The sequence below is a fragment of the Exophiala oligosperma genome (assembly GCF_000835515.1).
Source record: "Exophiala oligosperma strain CBS 72588 unplaced genomic scaffold supercont1.2, whole genome shotgun sequence".
In the NCBI taxonomy this organism is placed as follows: domain Eukaryota; kingdom Fungi; phylum Ascomycota; class Eurotiomycetes; order Chaetothyriales; family Herpotrichiellaceae; genus Exophiala; species Exophiala oligosperma.
This window is the reverse complement of record NW_015622819.1, coordinates 2687690-2709216: the sequence shown is the minus strand read 5'-3', so window position 1 is coordinate 2709216 and position 21527 is coordinate 2687690. Positions and strand designations below refer to the sequence as shown.

General features: G+C 50.1%; 5 protein-coding genes across 5 annotated transcripts; 1 reads left to right on the top strand and 4 right to left on the bottom strand.

Moving 5' to 3' along the window:
* Window positions 1-1514: 1514 nt before the first annotated feature.
* PV06_02395 (uncharacterized protein) lies at window positions 1515-2460 on the bottom strand (the record flags this gene model as incomplete). Its single annotated transcript, XM_016403070.1, has 2 exons — window positions 1515-2115; window positions 2171-2460. 2 exons carry the CDS (start codon window positions 2458-2460, stop codon window positions 1515-1517), a joined length of 891 nt encoding a protein of 296 aa, XP_016266967.1.
* Window positions 2461-5935: 3475 nt separating this feature from the next.
* On the bottom strand, window positions 5936-8021 carry PV06_02394 (uncharacterized protein; the record flags this gene model as incomplete). The annotated part of the gene is made up of 4 exons (XM_016403069.1): window positions 5936-6093; window positions 6243-6809; window positions 6869-6990; window positions 7069-8021. The coding sequence occupies 4 exons, from the start codon at window positions 8019-8021 to the stop codon at window positions 5936-5938; spliced, it is 1800 nt and encodes a 599-aa protein (XP_016266966.1).
* Window positions 8022-8905: 884 nt separating this feature from the next.
* On the bottom strand, window positions 8906-10314 carry PV06_02393 (uncharacterized protein). Its single transcript, XM_016403068.1, has 3 exons — window positions 9727-10314; window positions 9370-9473; window positions 8906-9300 (listed from the first exon to the last, which is right to left on the bottom strand). The coding sequence occupies exons 1-3, from the start codon at window positions 9816-9818 to the stop codon at window positions 9056-9058; spliced, it is 441 nt and encodes a 146-aa protein (XP_016266965.1). The 5' UTR covers window positions 9819-10314; the 3' UTR covers window positions 8906-9055.
* Window positions 10315-12365: 2051 nt separating this feature from the next.
* PV06_02392 (uncharacterized protein) lies at window positions 12366-14233 on the top strand. Its single transcript, XM_016403067.1, has 2 exons — window positions 12366-12538; window positions 12586-14233. Exon 2 carries the CDS (start codon window positions 13240-13242, stop codon window positions 13861-13863), a length of 624 nt encoding a protein of 207 aa, XP_016266964.1. The 5' UTR covers window positions 12366-12538; window positions 12586-13239; the 3' UTR covers window positions 13864-14233.
* Window positions 14234-16124: 1891 nt separating this feature from the next.
* Window positions 16125-17136, bottom strand: PV06_02391 (uncharacterized protein). Its single transcript, XM_016403066.1, has one exon. It carries the CDS (start codon window positions 16946-16948, stop codon window positions 16184-16186), a length of 765 nt encoding a protein of 254 aa, XP_016266963.1. The 5' UTR covers window positions 16949-17136; the 3' UTR covers window positions 16125-16183.
* Window positions 17137-21527: the final 4391 nt, after the last annotated feature.

Here is a 21527-nt window from a genome sequence, read left to right as displayed (position 1 = left end):
GGGTTTTTTCTTCTTTCCACTCCCACATTACATGTATCCAGTCTCTACTGCGATTATCTGTGCAGTGTGAGACAAACCTGCAGTGATCTAGCAGGGCGCAGGACTTCGCGGCATCTCGAATGGAGGTTTCTATGATAGATTTTACGATAATCACCCCCAAAAAAACATATGATCTTGTGTGAGTTGTGAGTTGTGCATCATGAACATAATTCCCGCATTTCTTGAGCTTGTCCTTGGTCAACCAACACGAGACCCTCCATCTGCATGCCTCGTGCTTGGGGCCAATCGACGACATGGAGTACAACAAGACGACAAGACAAGACCGTGACAGGGTCGACCCCTGGAAGGGAGACAAAAAAGAGAGAAACTTGAAACGAGAGACGAGAAACGAGAAATTCTCGACAAGAATAGAAACGTCCGACTCATGACAAAGGTACGTGTACGATGTCCCTCTCCACGGAACAGTCATGCTCGACAATACCTTCTCCGGTCCATACTTTACCCTTTTTTTCCTCCACAAGAAGAAGGTGCGAATATGAGGAACGACCATGAGACCTCCTCAGCTTCATCGAAGGGCTTGCGAGGAGGGGCATGCGAGCTATGGCCTGTATTTCACAGTGATTCCATACTTCATCCATCTGTCAATACAGGATATTTCTCCGTAGGTTTGTCCGTTGTGTGCCAAAATACTCTGCGGAGTCAAGTACAATTACCGGTTAGAACCATACGGTACACAAAGTACCTACCTACCTACAAAGGTAAGTAAGTATATTGGCCCCCTTTTTTGTTTTCCAACGGAGTAGACGGATGGCAAACCCCGATGGAGCAAGAGGTGAGATGTGATGTGATTGGACCAAAGTAGGTAGTGAAGGGGGGCACAAGTACACGAAATGTCAGAATAGAAAGATAGTTATCTTTTGCCAGATCATGCATATACTTTTTACACTCGTCCGAGCAAGCTCGGGTGTAAAACGTTGACCCAAACCAATATCACGCGGCATGGTAAGAATAGAAACATCTACTACCCTTGCATGTGCTTGCATGTACTGGTTTGTTTACAATGTATCATAAAAAGCTTGAATACGAAGACGACGACAGGGGGGGTGTTTTGCCAGTGGTTGGAACACAAAAGAGGAAGGTGGCTATTTATTTTGCTGACCAGCCCTGACACAAACAAACATTTTCTCTCCCTTGGACCCGCGTAGTGGCCTTTTGGTCTATTACACACTAGTATACCGACCTGGAAAAAATAGCCTTCACCATGGCGGACATGAATACGAGACAATGACTGTGCATTTCGAGTAACACGGAAAAGAAAGTCACCCATCGGCTCTAGACACGAAAGGCTGAACTCGTTTGAGGGAGCAAGGGTCATTCTGGCCAATAGGTACTAGAAAGGTAGTTATGGCTCAAAGTACTCACCCCGTGTGTCTTGTGATATGTATAGCAACAGACTATTGACAGGGGGTTGGTTCGTGTGTGTATGTGTGTGCCTGTCAGACACCAAATGGAACTCAGGGAGGGACGACGGTCGATACTTCACCCGGTGCTTCAAAGTCGGTCGAAGATGTGATTTCCTTCCATCCATCCAAGAGTGCGATGGTCTCTTCGCACTTCCCCTTGATGATCCTGTTTGCATCTGCCCCGAGAGCGATGCGGACGGGAATATCTTTTCGACCTTTACCGGTCACACCGGTGAGGACATCGACGATGACCTTGGCCCCCTTTGCCGGGTCCCCGGGTTGGTTCTGGTTTGTCCTTTCCACCCTCTCTTCAGTCTTTCGAACAGCCGTCCCATCATAGTCGGCAATCACGTGCTCGTGCAAGTTCTTGTGGCCGCTGGCCAAGAAGTCGGAGCGAAAGTACCCCGGCTCGATGCTACAGACCTTGATGTTGAACTCGGCGAGCTCGAGGCGGAGTGTCTCTGTGATACCACTGACGGCCCACTTGGACGCTTCGTAGATCCCGACGGCCGGGGTCCCTCTCCATGCGCCGATGCTGGAGAAGTTGGCAATGACTCCAGACCGTCGGGCTCGCATATATGGTAGGATGGCCCGAGTGACGTTGAGGAGGCCAAAGACGTTGGTTGCAAACTGAGCCTGGGTCTCTTCTGGACTATCTTTGTGATGAGCTCAGAGAGTCAGCTATGCTTGTCAGGTTCGCCACTCACGTGAGTTCTTCCAAACCTCCAACCTGACAGTATCCGGCGTTGTTGATGAGGTAGTCGATTCTACCGTACTGATTGTTGGCCCATTCAGCCATCTTCTTCAAATCATCGAGAGGAGAGGTGACGTCCAAGCGGAAAACTGTGGCACCGGCACCTTTGAGAGCTTCGAGCTTCGTGGCACTGCGCGCCGAGGCGAGCACTTTGTCACCACGTCCGAGGACCTCAAGGGCAAGTGCCTTGCCGAAGCCAGAAGAACATCCGGTGATGAACCAGACCTTGGAAGGAGAAGCCATGATGTGTTTTTCGGTCGAGTATTGCCTGGTAGTTTTCAGCCAAGTTTCTCAATACCAGGCCGTGCGTTCACAGTAAGACCTTAAACTACATCCTCTTCCTTGCATCAACCTCGGGGGAACAGGCTATATAGCCACAGTGGTGCCGCATCGTGGTGCTTTTACAGCAACTGGATTCAAATCCACCTGGTTGATGTGTCGTCTGACGGCTGGAGGGACTCATTGGATACTCAAATGATCATGTCAGGCACCGCAGAGACAAAGAGCCCACAGTAGCATGTGTAATCGTTCTGCTTCGAGGTACCCGTTGGACCTCCTCAGGATTGTGCGGCCGCATTCGCCGCACGTCTGTTATCGGATGTAAGATCCTTGAATATTATGGCTCGTAAGTATACGTTGCAGAGGGGACGGGCAAAGTCCGAAGGAGAGCACGGCGGTCCATTGACCCAAAGTAAGGATAGCTCAGAAATGGTGACGCAGAAACAATACTTCTGCAATAACACAGCACTGCTCGGATTTCTCATTGCCGACGGCAAGCCAATACACGCGACTTGAGCAATGAGTGGACGAATGAAGAGTAACTGAAAAACGCTCACGGCAAACGGTAAAATGCCAAACGCCTAAATAGACAATAGAGGTCTTGGTTCGTACCTGATGAAACTCCCATCCCTCTGTTCATTCCATCTCATCATCCTCGTCCTTGATCACAATCTCGCTCTGCTATGGGCCAAAGCTCAGCCAGCCACCTGATGGGCAGTCTGGTAGGTATGGTAAATTACCGCTAGTGGCCCCTTTTGGCTTCCTGCGTTAGGGACCCCTTTGATTTCGTCCGTACACTGAATGCATCATCTCCGACCTATTTCTGCCTCCAGAGTTTGGTTATAAATTTGCTCTTGAAGACTGGCTCACCTATATACCCAGCTCGACAAGTATTTCTTCTATACTCCTTCCGACTTCTCTGAAACTTCACTCTTGCGTTTATTCCGAATCCAACATTCCGCTTAGAATGAAACTCCTTCTCGGTCTCCTATCATAGAATAGGATACCAAAAAGCCGTCATTCTTCCTCGAGATTGGCATAGGACGCTGCGGTAGAATCCACGACTGGTCCCAGTGAATCCGAGTACAAAGTACATGTCGTGCCTTGAAGTTGAAATTGCGCAAAACGACAACCAGCCACCTCGGAACAACGGACGATGCAAGCCTGGAAGGTCTCAGAGCTGAAAGAACCCCCGTCCAGCACCGTGCCTCCTCCACTGATTAATTTGTTGCAATTCAGGTCGTAGTAGTGATAGTTAGGCGTCCTGTAAGGATTCTGAAGCGTGCTGCATCCGTCCGTTGGAAGCGGGGTGGGCGTTGTAGTGGTCGTGGCGCTGCTGCTGGTGACTGTAGTTCTCGTACCGGAGTCGAATCCCTGATAGGCCGTGGTATTGGGGTCAGGTCTAAATGAAGGGCCTGAGTATGCCCAACACCGGTAGTCATCTTGGATGAACGCGAAGTTTGAGCAGTTGTCGATACTTGCACAATACGCGGCGCAAGATAGATAATTGGCGATGCCGTGGGCTTCGCTGATGAAATACGTGCCAACCACTGTTACACCGCATGATGTGATGAAGGAGACATCATCGATGATAAATAGATGGGGTTGTACAGCACAACTGCTTGGATCAGGTGTAGGACTTGTGGTGGAAGTAGAAGAGGAAGAGCTTACTATAGTCCGGGATCCAGTCGAAAACGTGCTTCCTGAATGGGACCCCGTTATCGTCATAGAGCGAGTAGTCGTAAAAATGGTCCTAGACGATGTCTGGGAGCTTGTACTTAGAATTGAACTAGTCGCTGATGCGCGGGCAACAACAGCGCCTGAGTCGTATTGGCTGTAAGGTTCGCCAATTACCGTCGGGCCTGCATAAGCATAACAGTACCTTTGACTTGGTATCGAGATAAATGTTGTACAGAGCTCAAGAGACGCACAATATGCGGCACAAGACAAGTAGTCATTCAGTCTGGTAGTGCCAATGATGTTACGTCCATAGACATTCGTACCACAATATGATGCAAACGAGACGCCATCGACAGCGAACGGGCTGTCCTGCGCGGCGCAACTACTGGGATCAGGTGTTGCAGTAGTGGTTGTCAATGGAGTTGTAGTCGTTGTGGTGATCACTGGAGTCGTTGTTACAGGTACTGATTGAGATTTGGTGCGAGAAATGGTGCTTATCGTCGTGGTTGTCGTCGTCACAGCATCGATAATCCCAGTGTCGAAACTGTTGTCTGGACCTGCCACAGTTTGCCGTCCTTTGTAAAGATAACAAGTATTCCCAGAGAAGCCATTAACCCCACGTTGGAACATGAAGGCCGAACAAGATTGGGTGTTGAGACAAAAAGCAGCGCAGTCCAAGTAGCTGTCTATTGCTTTGTAGGTGATGCCATTGACTCCAATAATTTTTGTCTCACAGTATGGAGTGATGGAGACGCCTTGATAGAGAAAAGGGCTTGTCTCATCCGTGCAATCGCTAGGAAGAGGCAGTGAGCTAGAGGTAGTTGACACAGCGGTGCTGGTGGAAATGGACACAGAAGTGCTAATGGTAATCGACATAGAAGTGCTGGTAGTTGATGTCGTCTCAATTATTCCGCAGTCCGAATCATCACTTGGACCGTGAACAGTTGACTTGCCCGTATAGGCAAAACAAGCACCACCCCGGTCAAACACGAACGTCGAACAAGCTTTCACGTTGACACAATAGGTGGCACACTCCAGATACTCGTCCACAATTTTATAGGAGATGAAGTTCGTTCCATAGACTGCGGTGCCACAGTATGGGATGATAGAGACCCCATTGCTGAAGAATGGATTTGCTTGGGCAGCACAACTACTGGGATCGGAAGAAGCACTGGTGGTGGTCGATATAGAAGAGGTAGTAGCGCTGCCAAGCGTCGTCGTTGTCCCCAGAGGCGACGTTATTGGAGATTGGCTTGTTGTGGTCGAAGATTCAGTCGTCAAGGTAGATAGTGTGAACGAAGACGTGCTGTCGGGTATTGTGGTGTGTGTCACTGAGCTTGAGGATGGCGATGTCGATACCGTGGTCAAACTTGAAGATGGAGTTGGAGACACAGTACTGGTAGTTGGCAAGAGTGTCGAAGGCGAGCTGGAGGAGAGAGAAATAAGAGGCGTGGTACTAATGGACGATGATGAAGTTTTCAAGACCGTTGAGGAGGTCGTAAAAGGAGTTTGCGAGCTCGGACTAGTCGGTGCGAAACTAGAGGAGGTCGACCTCGTACTTTGAGATCCTGAAAAGGTTGATGATGAACTGGAGCTTTGTGACGAGGCTGAGGTGGAGGAGGTTGTTTCTAATCTTGAAGACGGCGATACAGTTGAGCTGATCAATGGACTCGTTGAAGAAGAAAATGAGACCGAGGAAGTGCTTCCAGATAATTGTGAGGAAGAACTTTCCGTTTGACTGGACATTGTGACTGTGACGCTAGTCGAAACTGAGGTACTTGTCGGAGATGCCGTGGACGTCTTGCTCTGCTCGAAGCTCGTGGGTGAGGAGATAGATGATTGCAGAGTCGAAGATTGGGCTGAGTTTGTAGAGGAGGCCAGAGAACTGCTGCTGAGGGTGGATTGCGAAGTGGGGGACTGCATAGTTGTACTGTCAGAGGTTCCGCTGTTGGTTGTGCTTGGCAATACGGTCGTCGAACTTGTAGGCACATTCTGGATGAGGAAAATCGGACGAGGGCAAGTTCTAGGCTCATCGTAAGCTGTGATAGAGCCTGAAGGACTCCTACAGAATCCCGTAACACCTTGTAGTTCGATCAACCTCGCGGTGATCAACCAGGTATAAAGCCCGAGGGGGGCACCGGCGGTGAGTCGGAGCGGAACCTCTCCCACAAGCCCAGGAATGCCAAGGAACATGTTTCTCGATACCAGAGAATTGTTGTTAGCCATGAAAATAGTCGCTGCCAAAGCTGAATCTGGTACTTCGACAGCAATGTTATTGTCATCAAATGAGATGTATTTTGTGATTGGGTCCTGCCGCCGACCTATCCCGGAAGGCGTTTCTTGGACTTGGATCTTGAATCCAGCCCCAGTTGTAGTGATAGGCACGTTTGTAGTAGATTGTGTGATCGTGGATCGGCTGCTAAAAGCGCTGGTCGTAGTGAACTCACTGCTTGTAACAAGAGTGCTGGAAGTGTTTAGAGTAGTTGTGGGCTGGGCTGTACTGCTGACAACGTGGCTGGAGCTAGTTGATTGAGAGCTCGAGGTGGTCAGTGAGATACTGGTGCTCATGGTCACGAGGGAGCTTTGAGTACTGATAGATCCGTAGCCACTACTCGAAGTCGTAAATAAAGTACCTTGACCCAGTTAGTTGACTTCCGAAGTTGGACTCCTCACTATCATGTAGATGACTGACCCGAAGATGTCGAGGTAAACTCATTGGACTGTATGGAAGTGGGAGGTCTAACAGACGATGAGGTTGTGGTCGTTGGGTGTTTCCAGTCCACCCAAGGCACCTCTGGAATTGTTGTCGTAGTGCTATCCTGCGTTAGTAAGACTTCGCAAAAAGAAAGCAGGCGAATAAAAAAAAGAAAGACAAGCGAGAATATAGCTTACAGTTCACTCGGGAAAGTCAAAGGCGAAGCAGCATATGCTAAGGTCTTGGTCATGGCAGTCTGAATAGTAATCAACGTGGGTTCGGTATAGGTTCGAGTGATAGTGAAAATCCATTCAGTCTCCGAGAGAATGGACGTAATAGGAGCTTTAACACTTGTCATGAGTTTACTATTTATGAAATAGCTGACGACTTGAGTCGGAATCGAAATTGTAGAAGATGGTATTCTATAGGGAAATCGGAAAGTGTAGACACCGGCGGAGGATAGTGATGTTTGCGTCGAGCATACGGTCGATATAGTTCGGGAGATAGGAGGCCGTGTGATATACATCCAGACTTCAGGATATTGGCGGCATATCGCATTTCTTTCCGTCGATATTTCGAGACATTCAAGAACATCCAGTGATTGTACGTTCTGTCCTCCAGGCCCTAAACAATTAGTACAGATGCCACTACCCATATACCCTGCTATGGCGAAAGGACCCAGGTTCTTGTACGGTGCGCTCCACTCTTTGACGACGGTTGTATGGATGATGCTAGTTGTGACAATTGTAATATGCCGTTTGGCCGATTCAGTAATGAAAGAAGTAACCACAGGATTTGCGATGGTGGTCAACAATCGAGAGACCCGGACAGATTGTTCAGTTTCAGTAATTGTGGAAACTGTCGATGGTGAACCCGAAGGACAGGGAATGACCGTTAACACAAAATCGTAGGTGGAATAGGTGTAGTGCGTCCAGCATTTATTTCGTATGCACATCTCGGATAAAGGTACGCATGTGGACACAGGCTGATACTGTTCAGTCACGATGATAGGCCTAGGCGAAGATCCTTCGACAGCGTGTAGGCATGGTGTGATAGTGGCGAGAACGGTCTCTGTTGGTTGGGCATAGGTGAGTTCTAATCCCAGGCCTGCCACGAGGAGGCAGGCGATCAAGAGAGGATTGATGACCATATCGTAACCGACGCCTTGCGCGGGATGTGAGGCCAACGCCTGTACGACACAGGACGGTCTGGGTAGTGTGCCTTAAATGCTATAGGAGAGAGTCTCCTGCCGCAATATTCCAAAAGGTCTCTTGGGTCGTGGAATTGACGGCAAGTAGCGAACCTACCTTGGAATAGTTTGAAAGGGGCAGCAGCCATCATGAATATCATTCTGGATAAAGACTCCTGCGTGGAATGAGATTCACGAGGTTTATAAGGTTTCTCGAGGGAAGATTGTTAGCATTGACGTGAGTTGATAAGCTGATCTGACAGGGAGATTCAAATTGCACTTTCAAAAGGCGTTCGTCGCTCGATCGACTTTTGGGCATGAGCTCCGATATTGACAGAGATCCATAGGACGGATGATCCGCAAGATTGCCCTGTGCGAATATTACTTTGATGCTATTATAATTACCCGACCAATATGGGACTTGAAGCGGACGTTGGGAGAGATGATGAAGAAGAAGGCCCAAAAAGAATGCAAGATTAACCCGGACTATAAAGGCCAAGATACTTGTTGAGCTTCTGCCTGTTTTGGCCGCCTTCGGCAAACTACAAGTATGCTCGTTTACCTTGAGGTAGATCGTTCACGCTCTGTACTTGCTCATGGAGACAGGTTACGTGTTCGTCACAGCTGCTTTATATCCCTCTCACAGACGACTCACATTTCCCTCATGGAGAGGTTATCATTCAGGGTGCAAGCGTACCAGCCAGGTCGTTTTACTCGGTCTATATAGACTCGAATTCATGCCAGGCTGACAATGTTCGGAACCTAGAGTAGATTGTCACTCGCAGAGGTCCATACTATACTGATGTACCTATTCGTGAATGACAAACAAGAAGACATGGAATGGGTTTAAACAAGAAGAATGGTTGTTGACTACAGGCAAGTGAAAGGACTCTTGGATACCGAGCTGTAACCGACTTGTACGCGTTTTCTCTATCTGGAAGAGTTTTCCCAAAGACCTTCGAAGCCCAAGATGAACCGCACATGCTGGAAGACAATTATTCTTCAGCGTCGAGCTTCTCTGTCTCTGCTTCGGCTGCCGTTGCCTTGCCCTCGGATTCCTGGACAACCTTTGTCTTGACCGCAGGCTCGTCCTCTTCTTGCTCTTGCTCATCTTCCTCATCGTCTGGAGCATCATTTTCAGCATCTTCCTCTTCATCAGCGCCATTCTCTTCAGTCTTGCTCTTCTTAGTTGCAGGTTCGGCGTCGTCGGTGTCAGCCTTGCGCTTCTTCGCGGGTGCTGCTATGTGGTCAAATCAGTCAGCACGACGAACATGGTTCAAATTCACACAGAACGAAACCTAGAACTTACGCTCTTCAGCCTCTTCGTCCTCTTCTCCTTCTCCATCCTCTCCATCCTCTGCATCCTCTTCGTCTTCTTCTCCTTCCTCGTCGTCGAGCTCGGAATCTTCATATCTGATACAGATTTGTCACGTCAGCATGAAATCACAGGTTGTCCTAGTCTGTACTGCGATCGCGAGAGATAAAGAAACATCGCGCAGGATACTTGATCACAACATGGAATGGGTGAGGTCAACAATGCATATGCCCATTCGAGGCTGACGCAGGAACGTTGACAACAGCATACAAGTCGCATCAAGCGCAAATGGATGGAATATTAAAACGACGAAGACGCATCAACAGGGAACAGCAAGCAAAGGTATCTTACTCTTCTTCCTCTTCCTCCTCATCACTGGGAAGAGCTTGGAGCTCCTCCTCCTCTTCTTCCTCGTCGGAGTCCTGGCGTCTTCTTCGAGGCATTCTGAAGGCTTGTATGGAGCGAGTCTAGGTGTTCTGGGAAGAGGTGGAAGAAGTAGAGCAAGTGTGGGCGCTTTAGGGTTTAGTGGGCAGAGAGAGAGAAGAGAAGGGAGAAATCAGGGAGAGACAGGAAATATAGGTCGAGGTAGAACGTCAGTACGGCTGAGAGACAGAATCAGGGCTCTTGGGAAGAGCTTCTAGTCAACGTCAGGGCCCAAAGCAAACGAGACTAGTGGAAAAGTCAGGAGTAAGGCACAGGAGGGAGCAAGGAGTACGAGAGGAGCGAGTAAGAGGAGGGAGGAAGGGTAGAGGAGGCATGATGATGCAGCAGCCGGTTCGGGCTTGCGTCCGGAGCCAGCATGTCCAAGCTATTGGCGTCAGTGGGAAGCAGAAAAGGCTGGGTTAGGAAAAGGCCGTCACAGAGGAAGAGGGCGAGGGCGAAGGTTGAGAGGGAAAGATGGAGATGGGAGATGGGAGTTCGGTCTGGCTTGGGTGATGGGAGGAGGTTGGGAGGAGCAGGAGCTGGAGCTGAGAGAGTTGGACCTGAGTTCGGAGCTTTGGCCTGACGAGCTTCCCTTTTCCCCCCTTCGGCTACCTCCCTCCCCATCTTCCCTTCTCTCCCCTTCGGTTTCCACTTTACACGTAGCCCTCAATAGTTCCGTCATTGTCGCATCACTCCCATTATTCATATTTCTAGCGCTTGAATTATGAACGAAGCTTAGCCGAAGGAGCTCCCAGAGAGTTTAGTTGTGCGAATGCTCCGTCCTACTGCACATTATGATTACCCGTAGTCCACAGCACAGCGCAGTGCTGAGCTCTGCCCCTCGCTGCCCCCCCTCATTCGTATTCGTACCCTCCTCCGGCTGCGTTCACGTGATCAGAAATGCTGACACGGATCATCGCACCTCGGATCCTCGTAGTTTGACCTCGGACACCCATCTTTGGTGGCTCATCTCTTCGGCTCTCGCTCATTCATCACCAATTTCGCAATACCAGGACCCCTATCCGTACTCCCTAGACTGAAGCCATACTCAGTATCCTGGCTGGCAGGCCTCTACACCTATTTGAAAGTTGACTCGAATCAATCTCATTCTGCCTTGTCTGCACAGGCGGATTACCTTCATCAGACAACAGGTTCACCTTTTCTCTATTCATGCGTTGTGATCGAATTAAAATCCAGCTAGATCACCTCAAAGTCGGTCTGTTAGCAACCCACTGTCGCTCTTCTCAACGCTTGCAGCCAAAAACATCACTCCGCAGAGATATCACCCTTGCACAGAATGGTTGTGTAGCACTGACTTTCCAGGCTCCCGCTGTACAATGCACTCTCCGTTCCGAATGTGTCACCAAACATGGTGGTGGTCGGGGAATTCCTGCCATACCACTGTCCTCAACCGTTCATCACATTTGCACTCCCGACAAACACCACAAGAACCGCAGCAAAGGCTGTAGTGGACATAAATACGTCAGCTCGTCTCTGAGCAATGACATTCATCACCAAGGAAAATATTAAGCTCATCATGCTGATGGCTATCAATCGTCCTCCAATGCTTTGTACACTGAACAAGACCAGGATCGAGAGAGCTGGTATGACTGCGGACAGCAGCATGCAAATTGTATTTCCAATCCGCACCAAGGTCTCGGGCGTGTAATAGCACGTTCTTTCGAACGCCTTTTCGTCCATGGGACGGTGTATCCTGTGTCCGACCGTGCGATGATATAGTGGCACTATTCTTCGACCCAGGAACCTGGCCAAGGCATCTTGACTCTCCAGATTCTCTTTCAATGTCATGAAGTCTGCCTCGATCCTCTCGTCACGAAAAATGGCTGCCTCCACCCCATACAGGAAATGGTTGCCACCACTTTCTTCATCGTACCACTGCCTTCGTAGGTCCAGATTGTCCTTTTGGGGCGCGTGCATCGCGTTTATTTTCGCGGTCTGCAGCAGTGTTCGATCTTTGTGCGCGTCAGAGTGTGTTCCCTGGTCAATGGCGGGACGGCTGCGGCTCACAGTACTCGTCAAGCAGGGTCCTTGACCGCTCAAAAATCTTCCGTATATCATCTTCTGACATGTGTTCAGGACATTCGATCCACGTTCGATCAAAACTGTTCAACTCCGGGATCTTCCTTATCTCATTGATGATCAACTCCAGGTGTTGTAACTCGGCTTGCATGTGAAGAATATTTTCCAGGTTCATGCTGGAAAACTTCCTGAAAGCTTCGGCGCTCTGATGGCTTGCCATCATCGATGCTAGGGCCCCGTAACCGGTCATTTTGGCAGGCGACCATGTAACAACCTCTCTCACGGCTCACAAAGTCAAGGAGTTCTATCCAGGCGGGCGCACAATGACCCGGCTGTCTGCTTATATGTGGTGCCCGTTGTGTTCTTGTCCTACTTGAACACTTCTGAAAGCCAATGATGACAATAAGCTGCAAGGATACCCGACCCTGCCAGCGGGCCTCGCCCTCGAGCAGAAAACACGGGAGCAGCATCCATTAGCATGGCCCCGTATTGACAGTGCATCACCGCTCGCTCCATCCATGGGTCGTCGCTCAATTCCCCTGGTCAGCTTGCCAGTCTCTCAACGACCACACAGCTTCTAATGTAGTGACGAGAAGATCAACCGTGCCTCCGCCCGATACACGTGTCGGGTGCCGCAACAAACATTGTTACGCGCATCCGTGGACTGATATCGACACAGAGGAATCGGATTCATCTGTGCGTGAGTGTTGTGCCTCCTGTCCAGTCAAACTCATTGACATACCATAGGTTGCGGATTGCGGTCACAAAATCCTGATATTTTATCCGGGCAAGCTATCTGCGTTTTCCCTTTCCTCTCACGCTTGGATTGGTTTATACGACTCTATCATTGGCAATGCTCAAATCCAGCCTTGCAGTCAAGCATGCCTACCTTCATAAACTATACTTCGTCCTGCAGTGACACCAACTCACAATAGTGGGAGGTCCTTCCGATTGCATCCCAAAAGTATCTCGAAAGTATCCTCCCATATGCCTCTCTCCACCATGTCTCAGAATATCGGAGAGTCACAGCTGTGGATCATGATACGAAGGCACAGTTCATCCTATGCTTGCAGGAGTTTGCAACAGTCCGCCATGCTGCATTGGCTCGAGGGACGAGGCCGACTTTGTACGACATGTATTTACCTGCCATAAGCACAGCGTTGCCAGACTTGGACAGCTTTTGTCTTTTCTTCATATATAAGAACAACAAGAGCATCCTTGCGGGTGGGCTCATCGTGGTGTTGCTTTGGCATTGGAGTAGTCCAAAGCTTTGCTGGGTCCTCTTTTTAATCTACACAGTTTCAGTGATTGAGACGCAAACTGCAAACAGGCAAAGAAGCTGGGGGTTCCTGACCGCCCGCCTTTCAAGCAGGGACCATCTGTCTGCTGAGGTTTCGCCGAATGCTTGATCGACCAGGAGCGATGATGAGATTTTCTCTAAGAACTCGCAGTCGGAATGCCGCGCACTCTATGCCTGAAATGTGCGTTATGCAAGGAAGCGAATCCTCCCGCGGTGTCCACAAGAAATGTCCCGATCAGGAAGATAGTCCCCGGAGGTGTATTGCGTCAAGCTGCCCTGAGAAGGTCGTGATGATGAATTGGACAAGGCCACGCCAAAATCCTTTCATCTTTGACATGTTCATCGAACTTGAAAAAGAGAATACACACCATGGAGGACGCAAACATTCAACCACCTCGAGACGCGCTCTCCTTGACACAGGAGCCGATTTCAACTTGATATCCCACGAGGCCTTCGCCCAGCTCAACATTGAAGGAAGGCCTTATCAAGGATTGCTTCACTCTCTCGGTGGATATAGCGAGTTAGAAAGCACCATTCTCTTGAATTGGCACTTTCGCCTTTCCTCTTCTCAAACAACTTCCACATATCAGCATCATGCATCATTTTACATACTTCGGAATACCTCGCCAGCAAAATTTGATTGTATCATTGGCCGTCCTTGGATCGAGGAAAATTGGTCCGAATTTGTTGCTCTCGTTGAAAACAACCGGAAAAGGCCAGAATAATCAAGTGGCAACTTGCCGTTTCGAGATCATCGGTCCAGACGGCAACAGGAGCCCAGCCATTGCGACACGTTGGCGGCTTCTCTGCCATTGCACGTCGTAAATTGAGTCGATCGTTATGTGCCGAACCAACTTGTCGGCGTGCGCAAGCCCTCTTATGAGAAACTGAAATTTCTCAATGTACAACTTTCTTCGAGACACAAAACGGGCATTCTTCCGGGGTACTTGTCACAGTCTTGGTGATGCTCAGGCGTGTGACAGAGGTGGTTAATATCTGGAATCGGGCTAAGCGGGAGGGCTTTTTCTACCAATGGCGCGGAAAAACTGAAACCGAGCGTGGGCACAATGTTACACAGACACAGTGACAATGCTGCGAGGTCTACAGAATCCCTTGAGGTGATTCTTGAGACTTCCTGATAACGGGGTGGTCACCTGGTCATGTTTTCACTCTGTGAGCCACGATGGCTGCCAAACGCGATAGACTTTCCCTTGTCTTTTGTACCTATAAAAGCTCTGTTCCACCTTATCAAGAGTCCTTCTTGGTGATTCCGCCACTCCTCAGTTTGCTTGTACGAGTACATCAATTGACAAATACGCCCCCGGTGTATACGTGACTCCCGATCTTCACGAACGGCGGAAAGCAGCATCGATCGAGAGACCTTCAGAGGTCATTCTGGACAAGGATGTACAGTTGAGGGCATGGCCAGCTGCCGCAGAAGATTCCACCGCCGGGATATATGAGGAGGAGAAACTCCCTCCAATGCAATTCCGCCAGCACAGGCGGATCATCGAAATTTGAATTCGGCCTTGGGCACGAAAGGCTGCCCTGCCCAGTCAGAAGAACAAGTCAGGTGAGGCTGGTGTTTGTGCTGTGCCGTGCTGAACTCTGGCTGGCTTTTCTTTCCTCGGCCTCATTCAAATTTGCCTCCACAGAAATGGCGACGGGGCGCGGTCGCCCGTCTCCACCTCAACAACCCGCAAATGTGAGCCCAAGTGCTATAATGCAAGAGAATCACCGGCAGCTCGATGCTTCTTATCATTCCTGGCAGAGCCGTCGGCCGCAATTATTCCATCAATCACAATCTGGTTCAGTGTCAAGGATGGTGCGTCTTCTTGCCCTGTTCCCTCAAAACCCCAAGATGTTACATGCCCGTGTCGAGTTGGGCTTTCTCTGTTGGTGTTTTGTTTGCTGCCGGGCGTGGCTCACTGCGTGGGAGCTTGCTTCCAAAACTAACATGGTGGTATGAAATTGTGTCCAGGCCTCCAACACCAGAGTCCGTATTTCGGTCATTGCCGATGACCAGGAACACGTCGTCAAGCTGGCCAATACTCTTTACGACGGCACCCTTCAAAGAAGCCTGATATGCAAAGCAAAGGCGCTGGCCACGTCAGGCGAAGTCCGACGATGTGCACCGGTGATCCTGGTCGATCATTCGGGCCGCACCCACACTTCCGCCTCGACCATATCGCTCCGCTGGTACTACGACAACGGCCTCCAGACCTTCCAGGAGACGTTCAACATTGTGGACAAGCTCCCATGCGCCGCCGGCGTCGAACACGGTGGTGGTACCAGGAATGGCGGCAGCCGTGGCGGTGGCGGCGAGTGGGATGCCATGTTGCGAGTGGGCGTCGAGCCTTGCCCCGACGGTGCCCCACCCAGCGCCTACCCGTACATGAGTGCGCCATCGGATCGGAATGCACAGAGGGAGCAAGAAAGGCGAAAGCGCGAGGAGGAGCTTCGGAAGCAGTACGAAGAGGAGAAGGAGGCACAGGTCGCGAAGATCAAGGAGAAACTTCTGAAGAAGGCAGCGAAGCGTGGCTAGAGCGCGTCGACGCCTCGAGAGGCTTCCAAGCTGCCACCCATGCTCATCAGACATCACGTGAATGTGATGCGGTATGAATTGTATGAAAGTCATGAACGAATATTTTCTACGGGCTCGTGTATTGTTTGATTTTGAACTATTTTGTTGGTCGTGTTTGACTAGAATATTTGACGAATCGAATAGACGAAAGACTCAAAATGGTATCGCTAGCCTTGAAATACCTATACACATGCGTTTGCATCCTCACGTTGACCTTTTATTTTGTTAATGAGAGAGATGGCTCATTCATCCTGTTACTTTTATCCTCCTTCTTATTTAGTGGTCGTTATTCGTCGAATTTATTACTCGACACATTTCACGGTTGTTTCAAGTATTGTCAAATCAATGCGGGGGCCAGTAGAGATTTTTTTCACACACATAAATGACCGCATGTCCAAAATTGCAATCTACCTAGGTATCTAACTAGCTGGAAGTCGTACGGAGAGTAGTCCAATTTTGTATCATGCCTGGCCACCGTTCACCCTGATGTTTTGACCGGTGATCCATCTCGCCTCCGGACGGCACAAGAAGACGATCGCCTCGGCGACCTCTTCGGGAGTACCGATGCGGTTTTGCGGGTTCAAGCTCGCGATCATCTTGAGGATTTGTTCTGATTTGCCCTGATAAAACAGGTCCGTCCCCGTCGGACCTGGTGAGACGACGTTGACGTTGATCCCCTTGGTGGCCTGTAGGTCTTTACTCATGGTGCGACCCATCTGGTCGATGGCCCCCTTCGTGGCGCAGTACAGGGTGTACGGGGGGGAGACGGTCGAGGCGAAGTTTTGGGTGGTCGAGATGAGGACGATGCTGCTACCGGACGACATGTGAGGGATGGCCTTTTGGACCAGAAAGTAGGGACCCTTGACGTTGAGGGTGAACGAAAGGTCGAAATCGGCCTCGGTCGTGGCGGAGACCGTCTTCATCTGTAAGACTCCCGCGTTGGGGATCAGGATGTCGATCTTCCCGAACCGGTCCACGGTGGCCTTGACCAACGACTCGACACCTGCCACGCTGCCGGCGTCGGCCTGGACCGCCACGGCGTTGTCGGAGCCCCCGAGTTTGTCGGACACCATGGCTTCGGCGGCGGCAGTGTCGCGGCCGTAGTTGATGACGACTTTGGCCCCCAGGCGGGCGAGGGAAGCAGCGACGCAAGCACCGATGCCTTTGCTGCCGCCCGTGATGAGGGCGACTTTGCCAGAGAGGACGGGTGTAGGAATTGTAGCCATGATGACCGATGACCTTGTCGAGGCGAGAGAAGAGAGGTGTAGGTGTTGCTGCTACTGTGGTTGTGTTTTCAAATCGTCTTGGGAACTTGGGAAAGGAATGACCTGTCTGGGAATTGAGTATTGCTTATGAGTGCCTCTGCGGTGGTTCTTCGAAGTTCAAACTTGGGGTACGTGAAGATGGTTGTGATTTTTGGACTTTGGTAAAATTGAGTATGACGCTCAGGAGACATTCGTCCTCACCTTATATAGAATTTTCTTTGCATCCTGACATCATTGATATTAGTCCGTCAAGACGCATCCGGACTTACTGTGTTTCCTCATCGTGGAGGTGGAACTTTGCTCATCGCAGGCGCTGGAGGAGCATGAAGCTCAGATCGCGGCGTTTACTTACGGAGGACTTTGGTTCGACTTGTCAACGGGGAGCGCTCCCCGACATGCATAATGTGTCACCGTAGAAAGGACGTGTTTATGGTGTGAAAACTCCAAGGTGAAGCATATACACCAGCGAGAAGAGGCGGAGTTTACGGGTTGTTCCGACAAAACGATAAAAGATGTCGCTGTTTTGGGAAAATCCTTGATCCGTAAAGACCGATGCCATGCAATTCAGGGGCCGGAGAAACTTATAGCCGTTGATTAACAAATACGAGAACGAAGACGAGCTCCTCGTATCACAACTACTTTTGTTTGACTCTGATGCGACTTTGATGACATTGAATATCTTTTATTCTCACGTGGTGGCATTGAAATTGAAATATTATAACAAGCCTAGCACGCCAGTATTCCACCATCAACCGCTATATCCTGTCCGGTAATGTAGGAGCTCGCAGGACTCAACAAAAACGCCACTGTGCTCTTCAATTCGGACCTATCCGCGAATCTCTTCATTGGCATGGAGCTCTCAAACTTCTCCAGGAGGGCGAGGTCTTGCTTGAGGTAACCCGGTGTCATGTTCGTCAGGAAGAACCCGGGGCTTATGCTGTTCACTCGGATATGACTCTCCGCGAGCTCGACAGCCAGCGATTTGGTAAATGCCAGTATCGCGCCTTTCGAGGCACAGTAGATCGAGTTGGTCTGCCCTGGGATACCTGCGTGGCCCCCGATCGATGACACATGCACTATCGCACCGCCAGTTCCTTGCTTCGTCATCTGCTGAACGGCCAACTGAGAGCTCAGGATCGTCCCGGTAACCTGTACACAATGTCAGATGGCGACAAGTCAGACACTGGTATCAGCTGGGGGGAAGACCTACATTGATAGAAATGATTCTCTCAATGGCTGACTTTTCGTAGGCGACGAGTGGACCTCCCAGCCCGATTCCCGCCGCTGTGACTAGACAATCGATACTTCCGAATTGAACTGTGATGGCTTCGAACGTCGCGCGCAACTTGTCATTGTCCGTAACGTCCACACTGTTGCCACCTCAGTAAGTACGAGTACTCTGCTGCTGTTCGGCATGTATCTGTATGGGGAACAGACCTGTAGTACTTGGCAGTCACATCGAGGTCGCTCGTCAAGTTTGCGAATTCTTTGGATGGCTCCAGTAACACATCGAGGGCAGCAACGTTCGCCCCCAGTTCAGCACATCCACGAGCAATGGCTAGTCCGAGTCCGCGAGCACCACCTGCGGCATCGATGTTAACGGAAACGCTCGTGGGATTCGGAATTTCACGTTATGGCTACCATCTCACCGGTAATGATCGCTGTCTTGCCCTTGAGACTGATGAGGTCCTGGACAGAATGTTGGCGGTAAGCATCAGTCTCGGCCACAAAGCGTTCCATCTTCTCGATTCCAGACCCGTCTTACACAAGCGAAGCTATGGTATCAACCCATGATATCCAGATTGAAAATGGAAATAGCAACAAGCATGCCCAAGTCTGGGGGCTCAACCTAAGTGGAGATTATCGCCTATGCCCGCCGCCACTTGCGCGGAACGCCGCACATGCTCGTACTCAATATGGATTGTTGGCACCATTCATATTCATAGGCTTCAGCAAAATCCACAAGTGTTCTTACAAGTATCACAATAGTATGTCCAAGTACGGTATACATACTATACTCCAAAATGTCAGACCTTGGCTCCAGACCGCGTACATGAACTGGGCGGCCTTGAACATAGGTCTTACGTGGGCACTTCCCACTTACAGTTGATGTCGTCGTATTTTTGTTTCGGACGGTCCAGCGCCATCTCGCTTTGTATAGCTAGCTACCCATTGATAGACCTCGGCCGAAAGAACTTCGGCCTCAGCCGCAAAAGGCGTCAGAAATTCAGCTTGTCAACGCTAACTCAGCTGCCAAGTCGGCAAAGTCGCAGACATCGCTTGTTGGAGAGATAACAAGCACATGTCTCTGCTCGAGACTTTGATGTTTTAGATCTACGGACCAAGTCATAAAATCCTGGCATCACATCGTTCGATTTCGAGTATGAAGTCGAGATGTCCTGATCTGCGGAATGAGGATCGTTCGTGAGCCTGACGGGCGCTAATTGATACCGATCTACAAGTACCTCCATATCCCCCATAGATAGGGTAAGAATCAGCTTGTACGACCGTATGAAAAGCCCTACGAGCTTGAGACCATCTGTGCTTTGAGACTCGACCATCGACAATACAGACGTCCTTGTACAATCGGCCCATCATGGTCGTTCAACCACTTGCTCATATGGATCCCTCCAGGCTTAAAGGAGCCTGTGTGCTCATCACTGGTGGTGCTTCCGGCTTGGGAAAATCCGCAGCCGTCTTCTTCGCAAAGTCGGGTGCACGGGTCACGATAGTCGATAAACAAGATGCATCCTCTCTTTGTGCTGAATTGAGACAGCAAGGGCATCAAGCTATGTTCATTGAATGCGATGTGACTGATTGGGACTCTCAACTTCGGGCATTCCATGCGGCCCTCCACTTCTCTCCTACGAGAACACTAGACATCGTCGCAGTCTTTGCCGGAATTGATGGGTTCACCGACGTCTTCGAACACATCTCCCAGAGCGACCTTTCAGTCGATGGTCCTCCTCCGGCGCATCCACCAGCTGCCCCTCTCGAGGTCAACCTGAAGGGTGCATATTACACATCGGTCCTCGCCTTGCACTACTTTCGCCTCAAGATTCCCGACGACTGCCCCGGGAGCACCATCCCGGTCTCGCCGCTGTCCAGGTCGCTCACGATCGTGTCTTCGTTGTCCGGGTACATCGATGAAGACCACAACCCAGTCTACACGGCATCTAAATTCGGCACACGAGGTCTTTTCCGCGCCTTAAGAGCCAAGGCCTATAGCCAGTTCGGCGTGCGTGTAAATGCCCTCGCACCGTGGGCGATGAAGACGCCAATGACCGAAGGAGGGCTCGAAGCCATGGCACAGATGGGTATTGTACCTGGGAAGGGCATCACGCTCGTGGAACATGACGTACTGACGCAGGCATTGGTGACGATAGCGTTGGACGAGAGTATTCGTGGTGAGTCTGTTTCCGACTGTCCTACCTCGGACGTATCAACAATCACGAACCCAACACTAATGACCAAATGTTGAAACCAGGTTGTTCATTTGCGATCGTACCAGAAGGAGCCATCGACTTGGAGGATGACATCAATGGAAACTATGCAGGACCCAAACTCGTCGAACTGTTGGCCTTGCGAAAAGCAGCGGGTGACTACATCTCCAGCTGAAAGAAATACGGATTGCCCCTGCAAGAGGGCCACAACATGCTTTTTGTCGTAGTCGTGCACGAGTTTGTTTCAAATGTCTCGAGCGCTCAAGGCATGCTTTAGTCATCTTACACTTTTGCGCGAGTCGTGGCAAATACCAGGATAACTAGCCATCACTTTTTTAGACCTTTTCAATGTTCTTTGGCACTCTGATGATTTGATTTGTCAACAATATGTGGAACATCATCGTGAAAAAAGTTGTTACTCAGTTCACGGTGGTCCACATATGACCCCATTTGGATATTCCACCGTTGGAATGCAACTTTTAGGATGAATCACGGGGAGTGATCAAGCCTTGAGTCTCGGTTACAAGTATAATGAGATAACCAAGCTGAAATAGTTAGTATTCTACGAGGAGTCAATAGGTCATCAATCGTACTCGCCCATACAAACCGCTGTTCCCGCCGTGTCACCTCCGACTTGTCGGGGCATGATACCTTTTGTAGGTAGGTCTTTAGTGCTTACACCATAGTACAGACTACCCCCGTATCCTGGCTCACGGTTGAATAGCTATTCCCGACTATCTCCACAAGCGATGCTACTTTTCTTTTAATCACGAAAAGATGGTTTCGTGTAACATGGCATGGCAATGCTGGCGGCGTTCGTCCGTTCGTCCAACAAAAAGCCTTCAGCTCCATGCCCTGCAAGCGAGCGCACACATCCCTCCTCTAGACGTATCACTTTTGAGCCATTGTGGATTCCGCCGTGACTAAACATATGCATCAACGCCATCATAGTTTTGCTGTCCGAGGGTCCTATTATTACCTAGGGACGCGTCAAGTTTTCCTCTAGAGCAAGATGCTGACGGGGATGACGGTGACGAACCGCGCCTTGCAACCAAATCTGATGATTGGGCCAGTCATGTAAATACCGAACATTACTA